Consider the following 24,442-nt stretch of genomic DNA (forward strand, 5'->3'; position numbering starts at 1 on the left):
CATGGCGACGAAGGGAGTCCAGGCATGGGAACGGTGGGCGATGCGGTCTGCGATTCACAGCATCCAAGCGCCGCCTGTGGCACCATTGACAGGTCCGAAGATCTCATCACCCCTGCCAGGCCCAAGAACAACGCCCGACCCCGCTGAACTCACCTTGTTGGGGCGCACGGAGGCGAAGGCGACGGGGCCCGCCGCGCTGAAGTGGTCCTTCAGGTCCGACCACTTGGTCTCGAAGGGGAGGTTGTGCACAAACACCCTGCGGGTGGCGAATCCCTCATCCCCGGGCGCGGGGCCTGGCTCCCCAGCTGAGCTGGCCTGGCTCTCCACGCGAGGCTCGGGGGTGGCCTCCGCGGAGTAGGCAGCCGTCTGCATCCTCCAGCGGCTGCGTGGCAGGAGGGGAGGTGGTGGTGGGGTTTCCGTCCGGGCCACGGGAACGCTCCTGCCCCAAATCTCCGCCATGCAAACAGCCATGCTCCCATGTGACACGCATCAGCGCACCTAGGTGCCACCAGGGTCGGGCGGATCGCCATTACCGGACGCAGCTGTGTGAGGGCGGCCCGGTACATCGGGGCCAGGAGACGGACAGCCATGGTGGGTGGAAGACCGGTACGAGGTGCTCCACAATACTGCATGCTACTGAATTAACAAGGAGAATGCGGCAAGCGTGTAATCAGGCTCGGAGGCGGGCACCGCGGTGGTCGCGTGTTACGGAGTCCTGAATAATGAGGCATGCAGGAACAGTGGATTGCACCCTCCCGCCACCCTCATCTGTCCCGACATCAGAACCGATCTGGGCGCTCCCTGGCAGCCGATCTGGACCGCGTGGGTCACCCCCACGCCATGCCCCGTCCAGGCATGACCTTTTCGCACCGTCATGCGGGCGTTCACGCTGTCTACCACGCCCCCGGGGCGAGTGCGGGGAAGGGGTGTGGGAAGGCCCGTGCCGGAACTCCCTTCACGTGATCGTGCCCATAGAAGCGACACCCCGGGGCACGCGACAGCCAAGCCCCTGCAATGCCCGAGAATGCATGTACTGGTGTGCGTTGGGCAGGGCGAGACCGGGCCGGCTGCCCCTGGGGCCACCCTGTACCCTGCAGGCAAGCGGCAGGCCAGGCTGGCTCTGCCTGCCCTGCTCGTCGCCTTGGACTCAGGCTCCGTGGACACCGACACCATAGAGGCAGCCCTGGCACAGGGCGCCACCGGCATTGTGCTGGTGGAGGACGCCCATGGCCCCGCAGCCCTGTATGAGGCGGCCGTCGCCGCGCTGTCAGCGGTGCGAGGGCGCTGCCCCGTGCTGATCAGGGACCGCGTCGACGTGGCCTCCGCCACGGAGGCCGATGGCGTGCTGCTGATGCGCGGGGCGCTGCCCGTGCTGGTGGCCAAGCGCATGCTGGGAGGCGGCGGCGCGCTGGTGGGCGCCGCGGTGGGCAGCCGCCAGGAGGCCTCCAGGGCGGCGGCCGACGGCGCCTCCTTCATCGTCGTCCAGGTTCGTGCTTGACTGTTATAGGGGAGGGTTTTAAAAGACCAGGAATGAAGCGGGAATCCATTCGCTGTGTCTGAGACTGGGCAGCACAGTGTCGCCTGGGAGCAAGGAGAGGGGATCTCCATGGATATCCGAGCATGGCACTGTGCCCACCTGCCGCCCACTCCATTCCTCCACACACGCCAGGAGGACGCTGCGTCCTCCAGCGGCGGCAGCGCCTCGGCCGCCGAGCTGATGGGCTCGTACCGCGAGGCTCAGCGCAGCTCCACCAGCATTCCACTTTTGCGCAGCCTGGAGGGCCTTCGAGCCGAGGGCCCCGCCCTCGACAGTCACCTGGCATCAGCAGACGGCGCTGTGCTTGCGCAGGGGTCGCACGCCCTGGTACCGTCTGTTGCCGCCGCGCTCGGCCGGGCGGGGGGTGGAGGCTCGGCCTCGGCGGCTGTGCGGCAAGCTGGGGCCCCTTCCAAGCAGACGCCTGGAGGAAGAGGCAGTGACGACGAGCTGGTGGAGCGGGAGAGGGAGCTCCTGCAGCGAGTGAGGCCAGGGTGCAGCGGGGAAGTGTCAGGCTCTGAGGGAACCACCTCATTCTTATGGGTTGCTTGGGTCAAGAATTTCATCAAGTTTTTCCCCTTGCATTGGCAGCAGGCTGCAGGCAAGCCGGCCCCATGCGATTCTTGATTTACTTCCCGGATCATTCTCCTCCCTCCCCCCCCCCCCTTCCATCCCAAGGTCCTGGCCTTCGTGGGTCAGGCCACCCCTTCGCTGGAGGGCCAGGACCTGGTGAGGGACGCGCTGAGTCAGCTGGACGACCCCTTCCTCATCGTGGTGGTGGGCGAGTTCAACAGCGGCAAGTCGGCGGTGATCAACGCCCTGCTGGGCGAGCGGGTGCTGGCGGAGGGGGTGCTGCCCACCACCAACGAGATCAGCCTGCTGAGGTGGCGCGAGCCCGGCAGTCAGCAGCCCGAGGTCCAGCAGGTGAGTGGGCCTGCTTTTCTTCTGGAGAGGGGCATTCTGGGGCTGGGAAATGGAGATGGGAATGAAGGGCACGGCATGGGGCGGATTATGCTATCAGAAATACGCGCATATAAAGCCTGTACTGTTCCTTTGCGAGGCGGAGTGAGTAAACCGGGCCATGCTTCCCTGGAGGTATTTGTGCTCGAGACCCCTCAGTGACACTCATACGCCCACCCACCGTCCTCCCACCCCTCCCACACCACCCTCCCACTTCCTTTCCCCACCCCTGCCTCAAACGCACCAGGAGGCGGACGGTATTTTCACACGCTACCTGGGCCTGGACCTGCTGCGGCGGCTGAGCATCGTGGACACGCCGGGGACAAACGTCATCCTGGAGCGGCAGCAGCGGCTGACGGAGGAGTACGTCCCCCGCGCCGACCTGGTGCTCTTCGTCATGTCCGCGGACCGCCCCTTCACGGACAGCGAGGTGCGCTTCCTGCGCTACATCCGGCGCTGGGGTAAGAAGGTCGTCTTCCTGGTGAACAAGGTGGACGTGCTGGGGGCCGAGGGTGAGGTGGAGGAGGTGCGCGCCTTCGTCGCCGCCTCCGCGGAGCGCGTCCTGGGCCTGCCCGCGGCGGGGGTGCTGCCGCTGTCGGCGCGCCTGGCCCAGCGCGACCCCGCCGGCGAGGGCGGGCGCCTGGGGCCGCTGCGCGGCCTCATCGAGGGCCTGCTGGCGCGGGGCGGGGAGAGCGGCCGGCTCAAGCTGGAGACGCCCATGCAGGTCCTGCGCGCGCTGCTGGCGGCGGCCGACGCGCAGCTGAGCGCCGACGCTGAGGTCGCGGCCCGCGACCTCGAGTCGCTGGCCCTGGTCGGGCGCCAGCTGGAGGGCTTCCGCGCCGCCATGGAGCGCGAGGGCGCCGTGCAGCGGGCGGCCGTCGCCGACGCGGCGCGGGAGGGCCTGGCGGCCGCGGCCGCCGTACTGGACGACCAGCTGCAGCTGGGGAACCTGCCGGGCCTGCTGCGCGACGCAATGGCCCAGTCGCAGCAGGGGGGGGAGCGCGAGGGCGCCGGGGTCGCGCCGGGGGTTGCGGCGGCCCTGCGCTACGGTCCAGCAGGTTTGATTGTTGTTTTTGGGGGTGGGGAAGGATCCCCTGATATATGCCGGAGAATGGGGGAGACATGTGGTGGGACGGGATCCGGCCTGTACTCCTAGCTATGGTGATGTAGCATCCCTACCATCTGGAAATTCAGTGGCGTGACCGCTGCCAGATGTCCAAGCCCCTGTGAGGGGCCACACCAAGAGCGACCTCTTCGAGGTCGCTGATCTCTGATATCCAACCCTTCAACTCCCTCACTTCCAGGGAGCGTCGCGGAGAAGCTGCGTGGCCTGGTGTCGGAGCACGCCGCCTGGCTGCGCGTTAACTGCGGCCGCCAGGCGGAGAACTACGCCGCCTTTGCTAGGGACTGGGAGGAGGGCCGGCGTGCCCACGATCCCCGTGCCGGCCGAGAGGAGCCTGCTGCAACCGTGGAGCTGGACGCCGAGCAGCGCAGGTGCAAAGACATGTTAGTTCTGGATGGGACTGATTCGATCCGTGGCCGCGATTGGGAGCATGGCTGAGGTGCTGCTGCCGTGGTCGGTCTGCCAGGACACCCATGCGCCATTGAAAAACCCTGATTCTAAGGCAAGCTGTTCATCCACTCCACTCACCCCGATAGATTGTGGCGGCAGCAGCAGAGCCAGGCGATGGAGGCTGCGGATGATCAGCCCCACGCGATCGATACCCCGTCGTCCGCCCTCACCACCAGCACGCCCAGCGCCGCGCTGGCGAGCATCGAGCGGTTGGAGGCCAGGGCCACGGAGGCCCTGCTGGTGCAGGAGGTGCGGCAGGCGGTGGTGGGCACCGCAGGGACGGCGGCGGGCGCGGGCGTGGCGGGGTTCTTCGCCACCACCATCCTGCCCACCACACTGGAGGACCTACTGGCGCTGGCGCTGGCCTCCGCGGTGGGCTACGTGTCGGTGGTGAACCTGCCGCTGCGCCGCGCGGAGGCCAAGCGCCGGCTGGAGGAGCTGACGCTGGGCATCCTCGAGGCATGTAGTGTTGTTGTCGCCATGCTTTGGGAGGGTGGATTATCGTTCTCTGTTGGCCTCGGGAGGTGGCGTAAAAAGGAAGGGTGGCATCTGGACGATACCGCGCATTGCAGTTTTGCATAGAGAAGTTGTGTATGCCACAGGATACCCACATCCCAGCAACAGAGCATTGGCCCTTAACGGCACGCATCCACACCATGATGTCTGTGACGGGATTGCCCCTCCCCAGCTCCAGCAGCCAGCCTTGCCTGATCTCAACCCCTCCGTGCAGATCGTCCAAACAGACATGGAGTCGGACCTGGCTCAGCAAGTGGAGGCCTGCTGTGCAGGAGTGCGCGAAGCCATCGCACCCCTCGAGGCGGCTGCTGCCCTGGAGGAGGAGAACGTGGCAGAGTTCCAGCGAGAGTGCGGGCGGCTGGGGGAGGCCGTCGAGGAGGTGCTGGCGCGCGTTGCCAGGCTGCACATTGCGGCTGACTGACGCCTGGGACTGAACAGGAAAGTCTGGACTCAATGTCTCAAGACATCCTCAGAGAGTCTGGGCACACATGGCTTGCCCACCTAGCCGGCCCCGGGGCGTCGTGGTCGACCTGGGGCCTGCCCTGTCAGCACCAGAAGTGCTCCCACAACTGCTGTTTGCATTTCATTGTCCCCATGGCATCACACGCTCTCCCCCTCCATCACTCTCTCGTCTCCTTTTGTCCACTTGCACCGCGCTAAACAAGTGGATGTGGCGACACAAGCCAATAGCAAGCGTGTGGCAGACAAACGGATCATAAAACATGCAACTCGTCGTGGTTTGCAGGCCGTGGCAGCCGCAGGTTAGGGTGGCATGGCGACCAGGAGCATTTGAGTCCCAGAGTCGGCGCCAGCCGCTGCTCAGCTCACTTGGACTCAATCTCGCCCGCGATCTTGCTCTTCAGGCTCTCGATGTCATCCAGCAGCTCCTCCCGGCTGGACTTGAACAGCAGGTACCGGTAGGTGAACCAGCCGGTGTAGCCCAGACCCACCAGCTCCAGCAGGCGGGGGACCTGCGGTGAAACAGGTGGGCTTACATCAATCGACCCAGCAAATGTATCACTACACTCAAACACGACGCGCAAGGCACCCCATTCACGATACAACCACTCAATGCAGACGAACCGATGCTCACCAGGGGAACGGAGTTTAAGGCTCCGACAATGGTGGACGAAAGCCAGAGCAGGACCAGGGCGCCAACGCCATACACGACCACGCTCGTCTTGTTGTCTACCTTGTCCCACTGCAAGCACAGGAGAGGGCGATGTCGGTGGGTGATGGATGGTGGGAGAAGGGGCTGGCATGCACCGGGACTGGCTTCCCTGCAGCTCACCCCTGGCTTCCCTGGCACAGTGGCTTTCAAACTGGGCTAGTTTCATGCACCACAGCATCCCCATCGCCTCCAACCCACCTTGGCCTGCAGATCCTTGACATACTTATCCACATCCACATTGGCGTCGTTGGCCGTGGGGCGGATGTTCTTCTGCGCCCTCACAAGGGCGGGGCGGGAGGTGGGCCGGGGGGCCTATGGAAAGGAGGGGGGTCCAGGCGACGTGTCAGCATGGGACCATCATGCAGGGACGCCGAGATCACATCAGGGATCATGCTGAAAGCCTGTGCCCTGTCCCACGCACCCATGAGGTGGGGGCGAGGGGCCTGCCAGCCAGAGAACCTGGCCGGCTGGCGGTTCCCCGCAAACCCACGGAAACCCTGTTCAGGGGTCCCGAAATCACTGCCTGAGCCATCATGATGATCTGTCGACTTATTTTCTGAGAGATCGGCGATGCGGGAAAGAGAAATGGTACTCGCTGTGCTGCACACACTCAGGGTAAAGGGCTGATTACCCAGGACCTCCCAGGCGTGGACATGAAAGTTACAACATCCTGCTTTCTTTTTAAGAACCTTGCGCTGAAGTTCCTTTGATTTCCCCCCCAACAAGCCTGGGCCCTGAGGCGGATCCCGCTGTGTGCTCTTACTTGGCATTGTTCCTAAGTACTGCGGTCTAAATTGGCGTTTATGTATGCCGGGGTCGGGGCATAGGTCGGAGATGGCGGAGGCGAGCCCCGACAGTGGACACGCCGAGTCCGCCCCCATCCTGTCCGGCGATGACGAGTCCAGCCTGGAGGAGTGGAACACGGGCCTTTTTGACTGTTGGGAGGACTGCCATCTAACGGCCGAGGGCCTGTGCTGTCCGCAGTGCTTGCATGCGGACAACGCGACGCGGATCGACCGCTTTGCGACATGCTGCCCATACCAGTGCAGCTACATGTGCCTCTCCGCCCTCCTCCTCTGCTCATGTACGTCGGTATGGGGTAGCAATTGGGCTGACCTGCGAGCGGGGAAGCCTGACGCGCCGTTCGCATGATTCATCCCCATGGTGCGTGACACCTGTCTTGGTCTGGCCCTGGCACCCCATTTTTACTCCTCTCCCCCTCGCACCCGCAGTGGTGGGAGGGCACCACCGGAAGGAGCTTCGACACACCTTTTCCCTGCCGGAGTCTCCGTGCAGCGATCACATGGTGCACTGCTTCTGCTCCTGCTGTGCCCTGTGCCAGGAGGCCCGTGAGATCAAGGTGAGCCTCTCGGTTTTGGAGCCAAGGGGGGTGGGGCAGTAGGGCAGCGCGGCATGTTTGCAACGGAAGCGCACCTGGCTACGCATTTATTCCCACTCTGTCTGCCTCTGCGAATCATCGTCTGCATGCTGTCCGTTCAATGCCACCCCGGCCCGGCCCCCCCCAGCCCCCCCCCACACCCCCCTGCCTACCCCCCCCAGCGCCGCTCCAACATCAAGCCCGCACCGCGGCTGGCAGCGGGCCTGGCGCGCACCGGCCAGCCGCCAGAGGTGCAGCACATGGCGCGCACCTACTCCCACGGCCTGTCGCTGGAGGAGTGGGAGTGGGACGCGGCGGGCGGCAAGGTCGGCCTGGACCCCGGCACGCGCAGGTCCAGCAAGGCCACCAGCGTCGTGGCTCCCAAGGCCAAGGCCATCCGCCGCAGCGCCATGGTCACGCGGCCCTCGCAGGCCGGCAGCGCGCGCTCCGCCTCGGCGGACAGCAGCGGGGGAGGCCTGGGGTCCAGCGGCGGGGGCCTCTCTGGCGCCGACGGGGTGGCCGCCGACGCAGCCACGCCCAATCCCCTGCTGGCGCCGCCGGCCGATGCGGCCACGGCCAACCCGCTGCTCGCCCGGCGCGAGGAGGGGCCCGGCCCGGCCGCCCCGCTGGCAAGTGTGAAGGAGGGCGTGGGCGAGGAGGGGGACGACCCCGCCGCCCTAGAGGCGCACGCCGGCAGCCTCAGCTTCGTGCTGACGCAGGCCGCGGTGGCCGCCGCGCAGCGCATCCAGGAAAAGGACCGCCAGGAGCACGCCGCCATGGAGCGGCGGCTGGAGAGGGCGCGCAGCTCGCGCCGGGAGCGCATGGAGTGAAGGGAGGGGAATGGGGTGGCATGGCGCCGCGGGGCGACGGCGACGCCCTGGGGTTTCAGGCGCGTCGCCGCGCCGCGCCTGCCCCTGGCCCTCGAGGCCTCCAGCCCATCCCCGTGCTCACCCCTGGTGCCGCTCATATCTGGGGACGCTCTCTCGCCAGCTGCAACCCCCCTGTCATCCCCCTCCACCCTGTATCTTGTCATCCGCAGTGCGCCCTGATCAATCCCGACCTGCATGCTGGCGCTCTTCCTCCCCTCCCCTGACCCCCGCGTGCCCATGTATACTTGGATGAATTGACAGCGGAGGGTCACGAGGCCCGTGCTCGTCGCGAGCGGGCGCCTGTCATTTCCGTGCTCGAACAGCTCAGCGACCTAGAGCTCGTCGGCGGCCGGTCGGGCGTCGCCTTCCCCCGCGCCACCCTCCTCCTCCTCGTCCTCCCCCAGCCCCTCCAGCTGCTGCGTCAGCTCCTCCCTGCTGTACATCTTGCCGCGCAGGCCCTGGTCGCTCATCTCGCCCATCACCCGATCCAGGTCCTGCACGTCCGCGGCCTTGCGCTCCCAGGCGGGGTAGGGCGACCAGCCGGCGGGGAGAGGGGGTGGCGGGGCCGCACAGGCATGGGACTGCGCCACGCACAGCTTTGTGGTGAAGGCCTGGCGATTGGTCCCGGCCTGCGTGGGGGGAGGGGCAAGGTGCGGGCGTTGGGGTCCTGATGTGGGGGAACGAGAGGGGGAGCTTGGGCTAGGGATGGGCCGCACGCCTGCACACCGGCATTCCGGGGGGGGACAGAGGGTAGCTTGCCCTGGGGGAGCCACCCTTGCTGCCTCGCTCCAGCTGCCTCGCAGTGGTGCAGGGGTGCTTCGCCACCATCTCCATGTCAGAACCCCAAAAGCTCAGCCACGGTGCACTGTACCTTGGAGGCATGGAATCAAGGCCCGCCCAGAGCGCATGCCTGCCTGCCAATCGACCCCAACAGCCCTCCGAAACCCCAGCCCTCTCACCGTGTAGAGGGCCTCTGCGATGTCGGTGTCATGCGAGGCAAGGATATCGTCGGCGGCCGCCTCCAGGGTCTTGCATGCCGCACCACACACGCCCAGCTGCAGGTTAGCGGGGAGGTTGAGGGTGATTGTGGGTGTGGTTGCATGAAGTGAATCATACCTGGGCTGGTGTTGCAATGGCGGTGTGTTGCAGGGTTTGCTTGACGCAGGCGACCCCGCCAGGCTCGCCGACCATGCCGACACAAGCAACTCACCTCGCCCTTGTCCATGACGACCAGCTTGTCCCCCTGCTTCACGATGTCCAGCTGGGACAGCCACTCCCCCTCAGACCTCCAGGCGGTGCCCAGCTTCTCGATGTGCTCCAGCAGTGTCAGCTCGTCGACCTGTGCTGGTCCAGGGAGGGGTGTGGCATTGCCCCTGTGCCGCCTTCATGCAGCTCCAAGTGCAAGGTCCGTTGCAAAGCCTTCATCCCTGTACCTGGCAATCATACTCCCAGCAGTGTTGACAGCAACCACAAAACTCGCCTTCTTGGAGACCGTGGAGGTCTTCAGCAAGGCGCGACCGGACCTCCATGCATGCTTGGCCAGGTGCTCGCATAAGGCGCACTGAATGTACTTGATGTCCCCCCGTCGGGGAGTCGCTTTGGGGGGACCTTCTGCAAATGCGATCTGTGCAACAACGAGGAGGAGCAGCAGGCTGCTTGCCACCCTATTGCTCAGTGTCTTCATGTCGACCAGACCAGCTTCCTTGATCACGCAGGTCGGGATGGTTGTGTCGCCTGCTCTCGAGCGATCTGACTGAAGGATGATAATACCAATTGTGCTTTCCAAATCCCCAATGGCCGATGCAGGCATCTATGGGACTGATCGGATGATAGCATTGCCTTCCAGAACCCAATCACACCTGTCTCGCATGCGTGCGTGTCAGAGCTCGTCACGCACAGCAGCACGCCCCGTGGGCCAAGGTCTCACTTCGTCGCCCTGGGTTCTGCTCCATGTAATCAATGGCTCCCTCTGAAGCTTCCAATCTAGTTACAGTATGTACAAAGGGGGATCATGTATCATCATGGCAGCGAGTGCCCAACGACTTCGACAATCGCGGCTGCGGACTGGTCACCAGGAGCACGATGCATGCCGATCTCGCGCCTCGAGCCAGCCATGCATCCCCCTGCGGCAGCACCACCACCGCCGCAGCAGCAGCTGCCCGCAGCCAGGGGGTATGCAGGCAGCGATCCACCTGCTGTGCCAAGGGTGACGCCCCGGCGGGCGCAGCAACCTCGGCTCTGCCTCCGGGGCTGCCCTCCCTCGCCCTGACACCATCCTCGAGCCGCTGCAGCCTGCGCTCCAACGCGGCCTGGCTCCGCGTCACACCTCCGCACAGGATGCTTGTGTACTTGAGCAGGAGGTTCTTCTCCAGGCTCCACTGCTCCTGGGCGGGGGAAGGCTGGTGCCCTACTGGTGGGGCCATGCCAGGCCCCCGCCGGAAGAGCAGGTGCTCACACAGGCTGCGGTGAGGGAGGGTGAAGAATGCGCAGGCGTCAGTGTTTGCCTGGTAGGACGGGGGGGGTAGCGGGGGTGCGGGGTTAGAGAGCCCAGCCTGTGGACCCCTTGACCCTGTGATCCCTTCTGAACTTGGACCCCTCGACACCCAAACACACATGCCAGGGGCGAGTCTGCCCGTCCCGCCCTTTTGAAACGCACCACCCCACACCCCCACCTGAGCGCAAAGGTGTCGCCGAGGCCGGCCGTGCCCGCGAGGTCGACGACCTGGGTCCAGGTGAGGGCAGCCTGCTGACCGGACCCCTGGCCGCTGGTGGCCACCAGCCCCGACAGCTTCTCGATCACGTGGCGATCTGCATCAACATGCACGCCCTTTCCCGGCTCGCCGGCCCAGCACCCGATGCACTGAGCCAGCAGGGCGGCCGCCTGGGGTACGTCAGACTTGGAGCAGAGCGCCTCCTGGAGCAGGGAAAAGTATACGTGGGCTGCCCTGTCCCTCAGACTGCGCGGAGGGGTGGGAGTGAGGGGGGGGTCACTGGGTGGCTGTGCAGTGCCGCCCAAGGCTCCATCCAGCGGGCACGAGTCATTGCGCGGGTTTGCCGTGATGAAGGCTTGGCCAGCAGGATGAGTTGGTCTCCCACTGATCAGCAGCGCGCTCATGACCAGGAACTGTGCTGTGCTTCCCCATGTCCCCTCACGGCACGTCCCCTTCTCCGTCAACCTACCCAGACAGAAAGAGCCCCCGTGCAAAGGCCACCAGGGCCAGCTCATCATAGGCGTTGCCCGGGTGGGCAGCCACGTACTCCAGCGTCTCCGTGGGGAGGCCGGGGATGGCCAGCTTGGTGCCCGCCGCCAGCTCGACACCCCTGCGCAGGTACTCGATGGGCCTGTGCGCCCCTGGCTCTCGCGGGGGTGGCTCGCTGGCAGCCTCGATGCAGGCCCGTGCCGATGCCTCCCTGTACTCCATGGCCCGGGACTGGAGGATGTAGATGGGGGTGAGGGACTTGTTGGGCAGCTCCGCCCCGGTCAGGGGATCCGTGCTCCGGTGCGCGAGGTGCCGCTCGATGGCCGATCTCTCGTAGACATGACCGCCAGCCGTGAGCACGGGGTTCACAAAGGTGTCGTGTGTGATCGGGCAGCGCAGCTCCTCGGGCGTCTCGAAGAGCAGGGTGTCGTCGCGCTGGCGGGCAGCGGTGGCGGGGGGTGGCAGGGGAGGCTTTCCCCCTCCTCGAGACTGACGGGCCACCATCGCCATCTTCTAGCTTCTGACTTCGAGGATCAAGTCGACAGCGAGATCCCCGTCATGACAGCCAGCAGATCAAGAAGTGCAGGGAATGCCCGGGGGCAAGCACACTATGTTGCCACTGGATATGGCCAGTTTGAATACTGATCAGTCCCGACGAGCGTTGAGATCAAGGCCTTGAACCGCTGCCAATGCCATTCCCTGTGAGTATAAGTTCAATAAGCCTCCTCGCAGGTCACTCACACATCGCTGAAAAGATCTCGAGGAAGAGAGGGCGTTGTCGCGCCCTGCAGAATGAGCTCGAGTTGGCGAGCGACCACGTCTTTCTGAAGCAATGCTGTTCCGATGCAATGTAAACATGATACTGTAAAATGAAATCGTGAAATTCCTAGCACCATGTTGCGCCAATTGTGGTCCCTTCCCCGAAACACTCGACAAGGACACGCCATATTCGGGAGTCCAGCGTGTCTCGGCCAGCATCGTAGTTTTAAGCTTTTCGAGGTACATGTGCTCCATGGCGTCATGGACCCAGGGATGAAATCAGATAATCGAGGAGGGAGCTCATGCACCCCCTCCCTCCTGTTGCCAGATTTTTCGCAAAGAGGGCCGTGAGGAGCGGGTCAAGGAGCTCCAGGTGGGATGGCAAGGGCTTCAGTTGTTGGGGTCGAGTATGGTGTTCTACTGGCCTCCAAGGGGCAATGCATGGTGCAGGGTTCCTGTATTGGCGCCGCCGGAGATGCTCTTGTCATGCAAGGAGTGGCGGCCCCGTTTTGCACTTTTTGCCCTGTTGCCAGGATATTCCAAACCCTGGGTCCACCACCCCACCAACCAACAGGAGGATCTGCAGCGAGGATACTTTGACGACTTCCGGGAATTCCGGGATCAGCACGGCAAGGTCTTCGAGAGCCGCCTCATCCCTGTGGCCTCAGCCCAGCCCTTTCCCACTTTGACGGCCTCGCTCCCCGATGAATCCACCATCCGATTCCCAGTCAGCCAGGGAGCCGCCAGCGTCACCCTGGTTGCAATTGCCTTCCGAGCTGGCGCTCAGGCAAGTCCGGGGGAGCCCAAATGGCCAGCATATGCTCCAGGGTGGATGGCACGATGGCTGAGCATGAGGGCCTGTCGTCGTGATGAGACGGGAGAAGTGTCAGGCCTGGCTGGGGACCAGGCTCGTGCTGGCTGGGAGGGCAGCCTGCTTCTGTGCGGGGGGCCCATCAGCCATGCACCCGGCTCATCGTGTGCATCATTCCAGTGCAGGACCTCATTGAGGCTTGGTCTGTCCCTTTCAGTGAAGCCTTCCAGTCTGCCTCTAATGTACAACTGGTGGAGCTCGCACTTATAGAGTCTGTGGTACGGAGGCGCTGAGAGGAAGGGGGGAATGCAAGGGGGTGCTGAGGCACAGCAGGGTCTTGTGCGGCCAGCCGACACCCACAGCATGACCTTCCTGCCTCTGCACACTTGGCCAGGATCATACCACCATCCAAGCATCCCCTCCCCCTCCTCGCAAGTCAGGTCATGCGCGCTTGGCCGTTCCGGAGCCTGCTCTTGAAAAACGGGACGGCGAGCCAGGAGCGGTACCACATGCCCGTGCAGTACCTGTTCCACTTTGGGGACGCCAAGCCGCTGTGCCATGCCCTGGGGCTCACCAACCGGCTGACGGGGTGGGTGGAGGGGGGCGTGCGGTACCTTTGTGATCCCGGCTTGGCTGCAGCATCCCCTCTGGGCTCGACGAGCACAGCACCCATCTCGGATGTGTATGCTGCATGTGCGCCTGGCGTGGTTCCCCGTCACCCTGACAGCAACCCAACCCAGCCTCGACGCATGCAGGTACGTCTTCCTCGTGGACGGCGCGGGCAGGGTGAGGTGGCGCGGCAGCGGCCCTCCCACGCCAAACGAGCTGGCCGGCTTCCTGGCGGCTGCCGAGCAGCTGGCGCAGGGGACCACGCTAGGCCCGCGGCCGCCTCCCCGCTTGCCGTGACTTGTTTGTTTGCTGAGTGGTGTCCGGGTTTGCAAGGGTGCCAGCGACAGGTACCTCGGCACCACAACTAAGCAAAACTCTGGCATGAAGGTAGAATGGGGTGCATGGGTGAGGCAAGTCGAATGCGGTCAGGCCTGCTGCGTTTGGCCGAGGTGCGAGCAGCTGCCGAAGGCGCGAGTGAGTGCGAGAGGGAGCGCTTGGCCGAGATTGGGCGCTCACTCTCACGTCCACAAACTTGAAACCGACTTCCCAGGTCCCTGGCAAGAAAGTCATCAGCCGGCGAGGCGCGTGCCGAGCGCCATGGTCGCCCCCCCCCCGCGAGGCCCGCCAGCTGCGCCTCGCACTCCCGCTCGTGCTGCCCCGACAGGAAGTGGTGCAGCAGGTCGGCCGCGCCCATCACCCGCCGGCAGGCCAGGCAGGCGTACACCAGCTTCCTGTCCTCGCTGGTCTGCTCCACGCTGGGCGGCCCCTCCGCCGGCCGCCGGTCGCCGCGCACGGTGACGGAGCCGGTGCCGCGGTACGCGCAGTGCACCGCCATGGACTTGAGCTTGTGCGCCGGGTCGCGCTGGTGCACCAGCCATGCGCGGTAGCTGCCCAGGGCCACCTGGCAGGCGGGGCAGCCCAGCGCAGCCTCCGCCGCCTCCGCCACCTCCTCGTACGTCATCTCGGCATCTGCGTTGGTGTGAGGGGGGTGGTCACCGCGTTAAAAGGGGTTGAGGGGTGCGTTGTCGTGCTGGGAGGGCGCAAAATGAATCTGTGAAGTTTCCCAGCTCCACGCATCGCCGTCGGCCCGCGAAACGGTCAGCGGGGAGGGAGCTGCGCATCTGCGGGGTGCTCATACAGGGGAAGGAGGGCACGGTCCTGCCATCTCGCGCGGCCTGGTCGCACAGGCACCCAGAAGCGCCCAGCGAGCATCGAGCGCCCCCTTCACGACGTGACACCCACGCCGGTGTCTGCACGTCGGTCCGGCCCCCCCCCCCCTCTTTCCCCCCTTACGTAAAAACAAACTCTACCTGTCTCGGCGCTGCCCAGAGAGTAGGGCAGCCTGGCCGGGGGCAGCGCCTGCTTTGCCGGCTGGCTCTGCTCCCAGGAGTGGTCGTAGTTGTCGGGTGAGGGCGGGTGGTCCTCCGGGTGGCTGTGCACGGGGGAGGGCGCGCGAGGGTGCGGCAGCGACGGCGTCGGCGCGCGGCGGCCGGGGGGCGGCGATGGCGAGCCGCGCGCGCTTTCCGCCTCGCCCCGCCTCCGCGGCGGCGAGAAGGTGGTGGGCCTGCATGGCGGTGAGGAGGCGCGCCGCCGCTTGGCATCCCGCCCCCGCGGCGGCGAGGCGGCCTGCGAGCCGCGCCCCGACCCCGCGCTGGCCTCGGGCTCCTCGCCCTGCGGCCGCCACTGCACGGACCGCGACTCGCGCGGCGCACGCGACGAGTGGCCGGAGCGGCTGGGGGTGCCCCTCCGCTCCTCCTCCCGGTGGCGGGGGGAGGCGGGGCCCTGCTCGGCGGGCGTGGCCAGTGCGGCCAGGCGCGGGTCGCGCTGCGAGACGCGGGGGCCCCGGGACGGCGTCGCGGTCAGGTGCACGGTGCTCGGCGGCAGGGCCGCCCCCGCCTGCTCCGCGCCCAGGCAGGGGTCCACGGGCGCCGACGGCAGCAGGAGCGTGACCTTGGCGGGGGTCCCGCACCTCGCCCCCTCCGCCTCGTCCTGCGCAGGCCGGTCGCCCGGCACGGAGTGGGGGGGCTCGACAGGCAGCGGCGGCGGCGAGGCGGACAAGCCGGCGTCCCGGGCGCCGGGCGCGGGCCAGGCAGCGATGCGCTGCGGCGCCCCGGCGGCCGGGCCCGCACCTGCGTGCGTGCGGTCCTGCAGCAGGGGCGGCGGGGGGCCGTCGCCCCAGGGCGCAGGGCCTTCTCCCGCTGCCGGCCCCAGGCGCGGCAGGGTCCCGTTGCCGGCGGGGCCCAGCGCCGAGCTGGCGGCGGCCAGGGACGCGATGCTCGCGTTCAGGCCACGCAGCGTCTCGCCGATGGCCTCGAAGCGCGTCTCCAGACGCGCGTTCTGCTGCGCCAGCTGCGCATTCACGCCGTCGACCATGCGCCGCAGTTCGGCCGTCGGCACCGAGTCCGCGGCCGCGCCGCGCGCCGCGGGCAGGCCCGGGGCGGAGCGCCGCTCCCGCACCACCTTGTGCATCTCCCCTGCACGAAGGTGGCACATGGAGGAGGGATTGGAGGGCTGGATCGCGGCGGGACCCTGCCCGTCGGCAAGCGCGACGCGCTAGCAGCTGCAAGCAGGGCACGGGTGGCGTGGCTATCCGGCGCTGGACCCCCGTCGCCGCCCACCTATGATGGACCAGAGGCGGGTGATTTCCTCGTCGTCTATCCGTTCCACCTCCGTCAGCTTGGCCCGGAGGGCCTCATTCTCCTGCTTCAAGGAGATGGCTTCATAGATGGCAGAGGAGGCATCGCCCCTGCGCAGCGTCTTCTCCACCGCCCCCCGCACGAGGTCCTCGACATCACCCAGAGCCCGCTTGTGGCGATGCTTTGAGTCGGGGGACATGCTCGGGCCGTCTGCGACCTAATCTGCTACCTAATTGACATTAAGAGGTGTGCATGCACCAGGGAAGCTTGGTCGAGATCGATGGGGGGGAGGGGCCCCCCCAGCGTGAGCCCACTTTCTTCGACCCCAAACCCCATGCAAAGCTTGCCGTGCTCGGTGGGCGACACACACCAGCAATCAGACTGCGACCCAGCATCTTCAGAGATCTCAAAATCAATGTCGACCGCTCGAATACGGAGTCATGACAATTCACCGAGCACTGCGAGGGCTTCCCAACTGCCACCCACTCCGCTAGAGGCACCCACTCACCGCACATGCACCACCAGTTCAGGTCCTTTTGTGTTGCAGTAGCTCTACATGTTACATGGGACAATTGCCCCACGGCATGAGCTTTCCTGCTGCCATCTGAGGCGCAGCCGACTTCTCCCACGCGCACCAGGGCACCCACCTCTTCTGCAAATATGCAAGCCCAAAGTGCTATTTATGTCAGGTATAATGCTCGATTTGTCGACAATGCATTCGAAACATGCCAAAGGGGTGTCTTCTTCGCATGCGATGCAGCAAGTTGCCTTCGCGGCGGCCACCCATAACCCGAGAACATACCGATAGGTACGGTACATATACCAGACAAATTCATTCCATTCTGCCTTCGGGCATATGATAAACTTGGAACGATACAGAGAAGATTAGCATGGCCCCTGCGCAAGGATGACACGCTTCGTTCGAGAAATGGTTCCAAAATTTTTTTGGCATTTTGCCGGTCTGCTCTTCATCGTGCGCTGTGCCAGTGTTCCCAACGTGACGAGGCCCGGGGTGGACCTGGGCTCTTCGCTCAAATACCCTGGCCAAACCCCTTGATCGATGGGCCCCGTTTGCATCTTACAACTCCGTGTGTGGCCGTCACTTTTCAACGCTGCCGTCCCCGGCTTCGGGCGCTGTCGCCTCCCGCACACTGGGCGCCCACCTGGTCTGCGTGAGGAGCCACGCCTCGCACTCCCGCGCGCTCCCGCCCGGCTGCGCCAGCTGCCAGTCGGTGATGGCGGCCATGACCGGCCCCACCTCCTTCCCGCTCACCCCCAGCAGCGCCATGACGCGCCGCCCGTTGACCGGCGGCTTCCACTCCCAGCAGCCCTGGAGGCCCCAGCCCCCCACCGCGGCCACCAGGCTGCGGCAGCCCTCTGCGGTGCCGGCAGGGTCGGTGGGACTGCCCAGCAGGGCGCCCAGCAGGCACCCCTCCCGCCAGCTGTCCTTGAGCGCGAGCAGGCACCGCCCCAGGGTCACCTGCAGGCTCTCCTTGCCCACGGCCCCGTCCTCCCCCTGCGCGCGTGTGCATGGTCGGGGCGTGTTCTGGTGGTTGGGGTGCGGGAGGAGTCACGGCGTGGGTCATGGTTCCCCATGCACTGCACCATGCGTCGTGCACAAACACCCACCCCTCCCACCTCGCCAGTTGTGGACCCCTCATCCTCCACACACACCCCAATGAAGTCCTCACCCGGAGGCCCTCTTGCAGGACCTGCAGGAGCTGGGGCGCGGCGGCATGCAGGGCCTCCACCCGCTCCCCACTCCGGGTGGGCCACTTCAGGGCGGTGCGCAGCAGGCTGGCCGCCAGGGAGGTGTGCCTGCCCTTGGCCGCCGGCACTCGTTCCTCCCGCACCGGCAGCAGCGCCGCCGCGGCCATCAGGTCGCGCCGCGCCTCCCGGCCCAGCCCCAGGTCGAGCAGGCGCAGGGCCTCCCAGGCCACCCCGGGTCGCCCGTCGGTGCCCAGGTCGTGGCCGAACACGGCGTGCATCAGGCCCAGCCGGCGCAGCAGGTCCAGGGCGGCCACCGGTTTGGGGCCGCCCAGCATGCCATCCACCTCAGTGCCCACCCGCTCCCGGCTGACCTTTTGCTCCAGGGCAGACGCTATCTGTGCATGGGGGTAATGTTGGGAGGGAATACTTTGTGAGGAGTACTTCGTGGGGAAGAGGATAACTGAAGGGTGCAGGGGTTGGGGATCTTAGGTTGAAAGCGGGAGAATAGCCATGATCAGTTGCAGGAACCCATGCGGCCCGAGGAGGGGATGAGGGACGGCAACGTGCTGCGCATGCCACGCGAGGTCGAGCCGCTCGGACGGCATCGTGAAATGCATCTTCAACCGTCAAAGCTGCGATCGATGGTGGGCATTTGCTGTCGAGAGAGCGCTGGGCTACTGAATCGACACCGCGGCAGGCCTCGGCCCCAGGTGACAGAGCCCGCGATCAGTCCAGGAGCCCAAGCGCGACACCTCCCATTCCATCCTGCCCCGCCGACCGCCATGGTTCGGGTGGAGGTGAAGTGGCAGAAGGAGGTGTTCAAGGACCTGGAGGTGGACATCTCCGCCCCTCCCGCCGTGTTCAAGACGCAGCTCTTCTCCCTCACGGGGGTGGCCCCCGACCGCCAGAAGATCATGGGCCTGAAGGGGGGCCTGCTCCGGGACGACGCCGACTGGGGCTCCACGGGGATCAAGGACGGGTCCCGGATAACGATGCTGGGCACTGCGGGGGCTGTGCCGGTGGCCCCCACCCAGGCCCCCACCTTCCTGGAGGACCTGCCGGAGGACCAGCAGGACGTCATGGGGCTCAGCAAGTACGGCGCGGGGCTGGAGAACCTGGGCAACACCTGCTACATGAACAGCACGCTGCAGTGCCTGTATGGCGTGGAGGAGCTGCGTGAGGAGTGAGTAACGAAAGAAGGGTCCCAGGGGGGGGGTGCTTGGCAACTGGAATGGGACTGGTGGACAGTTAATATGTTTGGGGGCCAAACAAGCCGATTGTTACCCAACGCACGAAAGCAGGCTGGCATGAGGCTGTCGCTGACAGCATGGCGCCGCCTGGGCCTCCCGCCTGGGCAGGTGTCCCTGGGACACCCCACATGATCGTACACGAAGGCAGCTCACCTTCACTCCTCCCTCAACCCCCCTCCATCCCTCAGCCTGGCACGATATGCCGCGGCCTCGCTGACATCCACGGACCCCAACGCCACGCTCACCACGGCGACAAAGTCACTGTTCTCCTCGCTGTCCACCTCGGCCCAGCCCGTGCCGCCCATGGCCTTCCTCCTGAGCCTCCGCAAGAAGTTTCCCCAGTTTGCTCAGCAGGCCAGGCAAGGCATGGAGTGGGTTGAGATTTTTGTGGGGGTGGCCCTGCGCTGGTGTGTGTGGAAGGGGGAATTAAGGGGGCTGCAGGAATGTATGCTCATGACTCGCAAGAGCTCGCCAAGGCACGCCTCTGCAGGGAGCAGACCTCGTGCAACCTGCCACCCTGTCCCAGCATGGGGCTGTTTCTGCAACCGGTGCCACAATATGCAGACGATTCTGCACGCCCAAACCCAAATCCCACAGACGGACCCCCCCATCCCCCATGCACCACCTTTGCCACCGCACACCCACCCTTCCATGTACTGCAGGGAGGGCTACTACATGCAACAGGACGCGGAGGAGTGCTGGACCAACCTGCTGTACGTCCTGCGCGAGACGCTGCAGGGGTCCTCCCCCGCCGCCGGCTCGGCGGTGGAGCGCCTGTTCGGCGTGCGCCTGGCGGCGCGCCTGACCTGCGCCGAGAGCGGCGAGAGCCTGGAGGAGGTCGGCACGGCCTACACGCTGAAGTGCAACATCAGCGCTGAGGTCAACCACCTGGCCGACGGCATCCGCCTCGGCCTCAAGGAGGACCGGGAAAAGACCAGCGCTGCACTGGGGAGGTGAGCGGGTGTTGTGTCTCTGTATTTGCGTGGGCTATACGGGGATTGGGGGTGGATGGCGTCAAGGACGCAGGCTGGCAGGGCTCGAAGCAGTCTACTTCCACAGGCCCAGGATGCCATGCAGCCGTCCCTCATGCCATGCTGCCCTGCCTCACGCCAACACCTCTCAATCCTAACCCTCCAACCAGGATCGCGCCGTTTGTCGGGTCGTCCCAGATCACGGCCCTGCCGCCCTACCTGACGGTGCAGATGGTTCGCTTCTACTACAAGGCGGACGTCCAGCAAAAGGCCAAGATCTTGAGGAAGGTGAGGGATTCTCTTGGGCGGCGCTGGTAGACCTGGTGACAGCCGGCGGGGTGCAACTGGCGCCAGGGGCTGGCAGCGCGGGCCTGTAGTCCTGTTGGCACATCGGCAGCCGAATGGCAGGACTGAAGCTGCACCACTCTGACCCTTCCCCCTCTCCCCCTCGCTAGGTGGCCTTCCCGGCGCAGCTCGACGTCTTCGAGTTCTGCAGCCCCGAGCTGCAGGCCGAGCTCAAGGCCCCCCGCGAGGCGGCCAAGGCGGCCGAGGATGCCAAGGCCGGCGCGACAAAGTCGGGGTCCGGTCCAGCCGCGGCAGGCGACGCGGCCCCCGGCCCCAGCACGGCTGCGGGGCCTGCAGATGCCCCAGCACCCGCCACCATGGCAGCAGCAAACACCCCTCCCGCCGCCAACAGCGGCGCGCTCACCGCGCGGTACGAGCTGTGCGGGGTGCTGACGCACAAGGGGCGCAGCGCTGACTCGGGGCACTATGTCGCCTGGGTCAAACAGGGCGATGGGCGCTGGATCTTGTTCGATGACGACCGCATGGAGGTTCGGGAGGAGGCCGACGTGCTGGCCCTGGCAGGCGGCGGCGACTGGCACATGGCCTACCTACTGGTGTACCGCGCGATGCGCGCGCCGCAGGCCGCCGCCACCGCCGCGGCGCTGCCGGAGGGCGGCCACCGCGCGGCCAGTCCCGTGCCCATGGAGGAGGATCCCAAGGCACAGGCCTGAGGGGGCGGGAGGGAGTCCCGGGACGCGCGGAGCGGGCGTGCATACATGCCCTTGGGTGACCTAGTGCCTATGCCGCGCAGCACTTGTAACGTCGTGCAGTGGTGCAGAGGCTCTGGTCGGTCCGGCAGTGGGCTGTGGAGCCCAGCCGCACGATCCCAAAAGGGCGGTGCCCCCAATGGTGCGGAGCGCAGTGCTAGTCTTGGTGTGGCTGGCTGGTCGGCCACCATGCAACCTTTGCTGCTGCAGGAGGGGAGTGAGGCCCCTGCCGAGGCATCAACCCCCCCCCCTTCCCCTACCCATTGCTCCTGCCAGATTTCCCATCCCCCCCACAAGAACGCCCCCCTCCCCCCTTCAAACCCTCCTCCCACCTCGGGGTGCGCGGCGGCGTGCACCAGGGACTCCTCCAGCTCGAAGCCGAAGCGCGCGGCGAATCGCACGGCCCTCAGCGCGCGCAGCGGGTCGTCCAGCAGCGTTTGGCGTGGGGGCAGCGGGGTGCGGATGACGCCGGCCTCCAGGTCGGCAAGCCCCCGCCCGGTGAGGTCCTCCACCTCCCCGCTGTTGATATTGTAGAACAGGGCGTTGATGGTGAAGTCGCGCCGCTCCGCGTCCTGGCGCGGCGTGCCAAAGCGCATGGCCGGGATGCGCGACCCCGCGGCATACTCCTCGCAGCGCAGGTTGACCAGGTCCAGCCAGAGGCCGTGCACGCGCATGCGCGCCGTCTCCAGGTGCTTGCTCTGGCCCGGGTTGGCGGCGATGACCGCCACGCTGTGCACGCCCTGCCCCTGGCCCGCCAGGTACCCGTTCACCGCCTCGGCAAAGGCACTGCCCAGCGCGTCGTCCAGCGCCACGTCGATGTCGTCAGAGGCGCGGCCCATGAGCTTGTCGCGCACCCAGCCCCCCGCGCAGCGCAGGGTGGTGGGGAAGCCGGCCTGTGGTGTTGTTGTTTTGTGTGGGTGGGATGGGGCGCGTGTGGTTGGGGGGGGGAGGGGGGAGGGAGGGGGGGAAAGAGAGGTCCAGCTGGGAGGGAATGATGCTGGTCTGGCCAGGTGTGGGCGCGGAGACCTGGGTAACAACAGGAATGGTGAGGACAGCCAGCTACCCAACACACATGCACCTGCTTGGATGCGGCCAGGAGGGTATCAAAGAGCTGCTGCTCCTCGGAGGTCAGCTCCAGGCGGGGTGAGACTGCCATTCCCCTGGTGCCGGCCGGTGCCGACTGGACCCCAGTGGAGCGACAGGCAGATCGCGGTCCTGGTACTATCCCAAATGCAAAATGGCCTCGGTACGATACTCCAGACCGCAGCCTCAGGGCTGGACGCAGCAGGGACGCCAGTCTGGGGCTGAGCGAGCGCGGAGGAGTGCAGGTGGGCCCCGTCGCCCCCGAACTCACTGCATGTGCCAGCTCGCTGCGTGGGATGTGATCCAGGTGTGCTAGGGTGAGAATAGGAGAGGGTAGTCGGGTCCTGGCGCGCTCACATACACCCAGCGATCTCGGCGCGCTGGACGACCAGCGAGGTCGGGCAAGCCGGCCGTGGCGCCCGAAATGGTAAAGAGTTCAGCGACATCCCAGGTCTCACCCTGGGTGTGGAAAGGGATCTCGTGACCACGACAACAGCCGCGTAGGTGCATTGCAGATTATTTTACCTCTGTACCATGGTTCTTTCGAGCACACACTCCGTGTGCTGGGTCTGATGCCAAAGGCAGGACTGGGGCTGGGTCTTCCACCCCGACCTACCTCCAGCAAGACCCTCCTCGCAGCCAAGGTGATGGTCGGCATGGTATGTGGTGCTCTCGTTGGATGCGTTGGCATTAACCGTCGTCCCACAGGCGCTAGCTCGACCCCCAACCACGCAGGCAAGCCAATCTTCCCTGACAGGGCTGGGCGGCCTTCAAGCACCTGGCACTGCTGCTCAGAACGGCGAGGCTGGTCCCTCCCAGCAGCCCCAGCCCACCGCTCAGGCCTCTGCAGAGCAGCAGAGCAGGGTTTTCCAGGAAGTAGCCAAACGCTTGAATGAGCGCCTGGCCTCGCATGGCGTGGCCGGCAAGGGCCCCATGACCGAGGCGTCTGTGCGCCAGGCGCTGGATCACCTGGCTCGAGGGGGTCCAGAGGCTATGTCTGCCACCGTGGATGTGACACACGGCAGGGTGGAGCCGGCTCCAAGATGCAAGCATGCGTCGGGGGGAGGGAAGTGCGGTGAGCAAGACCCAATGGAGTCCGAGGAAGCTCAGAGCTGCTGGGAGCTGTACCAGAGGTAGAGACTGGGTTGTTGGAAATTTGAGTAGTCCTCGGGCTCCCATGGGTGGGCTGCCTGTGTGTAATTGGGCCTTGACACTGGGTGATGGGCATGGTGGATGGCTGTCATCCTGCTCTGCCCACCTGTCCACTCAACCCCCACATCCAATCTCTTTGCGATAGAGCATACCTCGTGCATCTGGACGTCGCATTTCCTCCCCTTTTTGCTGCGCTGGTGGCGATGTGCTTCCTCCTAAATATTATACCCTTCCTCATAGCCCTCTTTGTGGTTCCCATGGCCTTCCTCATGGGGACTTCGCTCTGTCTCGTGAAAGGTGAGTTCCGGGATGCGATCAGCGGCCATACTTTGACTTAAGTGGATGGGAGGGCACTATGAGAGGCCCTGGCGCTCACACTATGCGGTGGTGCTGTCACTTGCACTTCTGCCCCCACGCCGTCATCCAGCTGCTCCCGCCGGCCAGAAACCAGCACACACGTCCACTCGTACCTCCAACGCCATGCAGTTGCGGGGATGCCTACCCGCGCCATCCCCTTCTCGTACTTTCCCGCTGCCACAGTTGTGGCCTTAGAGCTCGCTGCCATTTTCACGTTTGCTTTTGTGAGTGGGAAAGGGAGGCTCATATTGTGATCGGGAGAAGGCGGCGCAGCCGGAAATACAGGCCACGCAGCATGCTCCTCCTGCTTGTGCTTGGTTGGCCCGTTGAGAAGCTGGTGGTATAGTTTCAGCTTGTGTACGTACTCTGGAGATCCATCTCTCACCGCCACGGTCTCCCTGCCCACATGCCTCATGCCCGCTGCTCATCTTCTTCCTTTCTTCCATGGCAGGGCATGTTCCCGATGTTTGTCGTGGCCCTGCTTCCATGCGCTGCCTTCTTCCTGCTGGCCGGCTCTGCCCTTTACCTTCAGTACAGGTACGAATGTGCATGCTTCTTTGGTGATTTCTTGGGGGGGGAGGCAGCAGAGGGCCATACGTGGTCCCAGGGCGTTTGCCCCGTCCGCCCCCCTGAAACCCTTTGCATTGGATCCCCCGCCTGCCTGTGCAACCTTGGGCACAGCAGTCTCGGCAAGCATACCACCCGGCTGACATTCGCGTTGCTCAGGGCCGCTCCTCAAGCCTCTCCGATCGACCAGGGCTCATCCCACACAGAAGTAGCGATTCTCCCCTGTCCCCCCCCCCCCCCCCCCCCCCCCCCCCCCCCCAAAACCCCCGGATGGTCACCGGCCC

General features: G+C 65.6%; 13 protein-coding genes across 13 annotated transcripts in view; 6 read left to right on the forward strand and 7 right to left on the reverse strand.

Annotated features, from left to right (window-relative positions):
* Nucleotides 1-566, reverse strand: part of F751_6667 (putative RNA-binding protein) — a gene marked incomplete at both ends in the record, with an annotated part of 2,491 nt that extends 1,925 nt beyond the window's left edge. The window contains 2 exons of the mRNA XM_011401346.1: nt 154-382; nt 499-566. Of these exons, the coding sequence (XP_011399648.1) occupies nt 154-382; nt 499-566 (297 nt within the window). The remainder of the gene's footprint in view (nt 1-153; nt 383-498) is intronic.
* Nucleotides 567-1,024: 458 nt separating this feature from the next.
* F751_6668 (Uncharacterized protein in xynA 3'region) lies at nt 1,025-5,004 on the forward strand (the record flags this gene model as incomplete). Its single annotated transcript, XM_011401347.1, has 9 exons — nt 1,025-1,486; nt 1,670-2,017; nt 2,213-2,458; nt 2,742-3,077; nt 3,162-3,305; nt 3,429-3,552; nt 3,799-3,988; nt 4,154-4,530; nt 4,811-5,004. 9 exons carry the CDS (start codon nt 1,025-1,027, stop codon nt 5,002-5,004), a joined length of 2,421 nt encoding a protein of 806 aa, XP_011399649.1.
* A 403-nt stretch (nt 5,005-5,407) lies between these two features.
* On the reverse strand, nt 5,408-6,286 carry F751_6669 (Protein CURVATURE THYLAKOID 1A, chloroplastic; the record flags this gene model as incomplete). Its single annotated transcript, XM_011401348.1, has 4 exons — nt 5,408-5,554; nt 5,677-5,784; nt 5,953-6,066; nt 6,245-6,286. 4 exons carry the CDS (start codon nt 6,284-6,286, stop codon nt 5,408-5,410), a joined length of 411 nt encoding a protein of 136 aa, XP_011399650.1.
* F751_6670 (hypothetical protein) lies at nt 5,655-5,819 on the forward strand (the record flags this gene model as incomplete). Its single annotated transcript, XM_011401349.1, has 1 exon — nt 5,655-5,819. One exon carries the CDS (start codon nt 5,655-5,657, stop codon nt 5,817-5,819), a length of 165 nt encoding a protein of 54 aa, XP_011399651.1.
* Nucleotides 6,287-6,561: 275 nt separating the features above from the next.
* On the forward strand, nt 6,562-7,962 carry F751_6671 (Cell number regulator 11; the record flags this gene model as incomplete). Its single annotated transcript, XM_011401350.1, has 4 exons — nt 6,562-6,838; nt 6,987-7,114; nt 7,333-7,647; nt 7,774-7,962. The coding sequence occupies 4 exons, from the start codon at nt 6,562-6,564 to the stop codon at nt 7,960-7,962; spliced, it is 909 nt and encodes a 302-aa protein (XP_011399652.1).
* Nucleotides 7,963-8,269: 307 nt separating this feature from the next.
* On the reverse strand, nt 8,270-11,705 carry F751_6672 (U-box domain-containing protein 13; the record flags this gene model as incomplete). Its single annotated transcript, XM_011401351.1, has 7 exons — nt 8,270-8,333; nt 8,443-8,630; nt 8,961-9,056; nt 9,212-9,345; nt 10,328-10,461; nt 10,674-10,958; nt 11,182-11,705. The coding sequence occupies 7 exons, from the start codon at nt 11,703-11,705 to the stop codon at nt 8,270-8,272; spliced, it is 1,425 nt and encodes a 474-aa protein (XP_011399653.1).
* Nucleotides 11,706-13,214: 1,509 nt separating this feature from the next.
* Nucleotides 13,215-13,677, forward strand: F751_6673 (hypothetical protein; the record flags this gene model as incomplete). The annotated part of the gene is made up of 2 exons (XM_011401352.1): nt 13,215-13,381; nt 13,527-13,677. The coding sequence occupies 2 exons, from the start codon at nt 13,215-13,217 to the stop codon at nt 13,675-13,677; spliced, it is 318 nt and encodes a 105-aa protein (XP_011399654.1).
* A 67-nt stretch (nt 13,678-13,744) lies between these two features.
* Nucleotides 13,745-15,753, reverse strand: F751_6674 (hypothetical protein; the record flags this gene model as incomplete). Its single annotated transcript, XM_011401353.1, has 3 exons — nt 13,745-14,349; nt 14,691-14,812; nt 15,074-15,753. 3 exons carry the CDS (start codon nt 15,751-15,753, stop codon nt 13,745-13,747), a joined length of 1,407 nt encoding a protein of 468 aa, XP_011399655.1.
* A 213-nt stretch (nt 15,754-15,966) lies between these two features.
* Nucleotides 15,967-16,215, reverse strand: F751_6675 (hypothetical protein; the record flags this gene model as incomplete). The annotated part of the gene is made up of 1 exon (XM_011401354.1): nt 15,967-16,215. The coding sequence occupies one exon, from the start codon at nt 16,213-16,215 to the stop codon at nt 15,967-15,969; it is 249 nt and encodes an 82-aa protein (XP_011399656.1).
* A 900-nt stretch (nt 16,216-17,115) lies between these two features.
* F751_6676 (hypothetical protein) lies at nt 17,116-18,061 on the reverse strand (the record flags this gene model as incomplete). Its single annotated transcript, XM_011401355.1, has 2 exons — nt 17,116-17,532; nt 17,708-18,061. 2 exons carry the CDS (start codon nt 18,059-18,061, stop codon nt 17,116-17,118), a joined length of 771 nt encoding a protein of 256 aa, XP_011399657.1.
* Nucleotides 18,062-18,508: 447 nt separating this feature from the next.
* On the forward strand, nt 18,509-20,963 carry F751_6677 (Ubiquitin carboxyl-terminal hydrolase 7; the record flags this gene model as incomplete). The annotated part of the gene is made up of 6 exons (XM_011401356.1): nt 18,509-18,909; nt 19,165-19,347; nt 19,639-19,929; nt 20,118-20,235; nt 20,403-20,846; nt 20,940-20,963. 6 exons carry the CDS (start codon nt 18,509-18,511, stop codon nt 20,961-20,963), a joined length of 1,461 nt encoding a protein of 486 aa, XP_011399658.1.
* A 67-nt stretch (nt 20,964-21,030) lies between these two features.
* Nucleotides 21,031-22,155, reverse strand: F751_6678 (CCA tRNA nucleotidyltransferase, mitochondrial; the record flags this gene model as incomplete). Its single annotated transcript, XM_011401357.1, has 3 exons — nt 21,031-21,075; nt 21,332-21,892; nt 22,078-22,155. 3 exons carry the CDS (start codon nt 22,153-22,155, stop codon nt 21,031-21,033), a joined length of 684 nt encoding a protein of 227 aa, XP_011399659.1.
* An 860-nt stretch (nt 22,156-23,015) lies between these two features.
* The window catches only part of F751_6679 (putative protein S-acyltransferase 23), a gene marked incomplete at both ends in the record, with an annotated part of 4,276 nt that continues 2,849 nt past the window's right edge, over nt 23,016-24,442 (forward strand). The window contains 2 exons of the mRNA XM_011401358.1: nt 23,016-23,108; nt 24,043-24,151. Of these exons, the coding sequence (XP_011399660.1) occupies nt 23,016-23,108; nt 24,043-24,151 (202 nt within the window). The remainder of the gene's footprint in view (nt 23,109-24,042; nt 24,152-24,442) is intronic.

Source organism: Auxenochlorella protothecoides, assembly GCF_000733215.1.
Source record: "Auxenochlorella protothecoides strain 0710 unplaced genomic scaffold scaffold93, whole genome shotgun sequence".
Lineage (NCBI taxonomy): Eukaryota > Viridiplantae > Chlorophyta > Trebouxiophyceae > Chlorellales > Chlorellaceae > Auxenochlorella > Auxenochlorella protothecoides.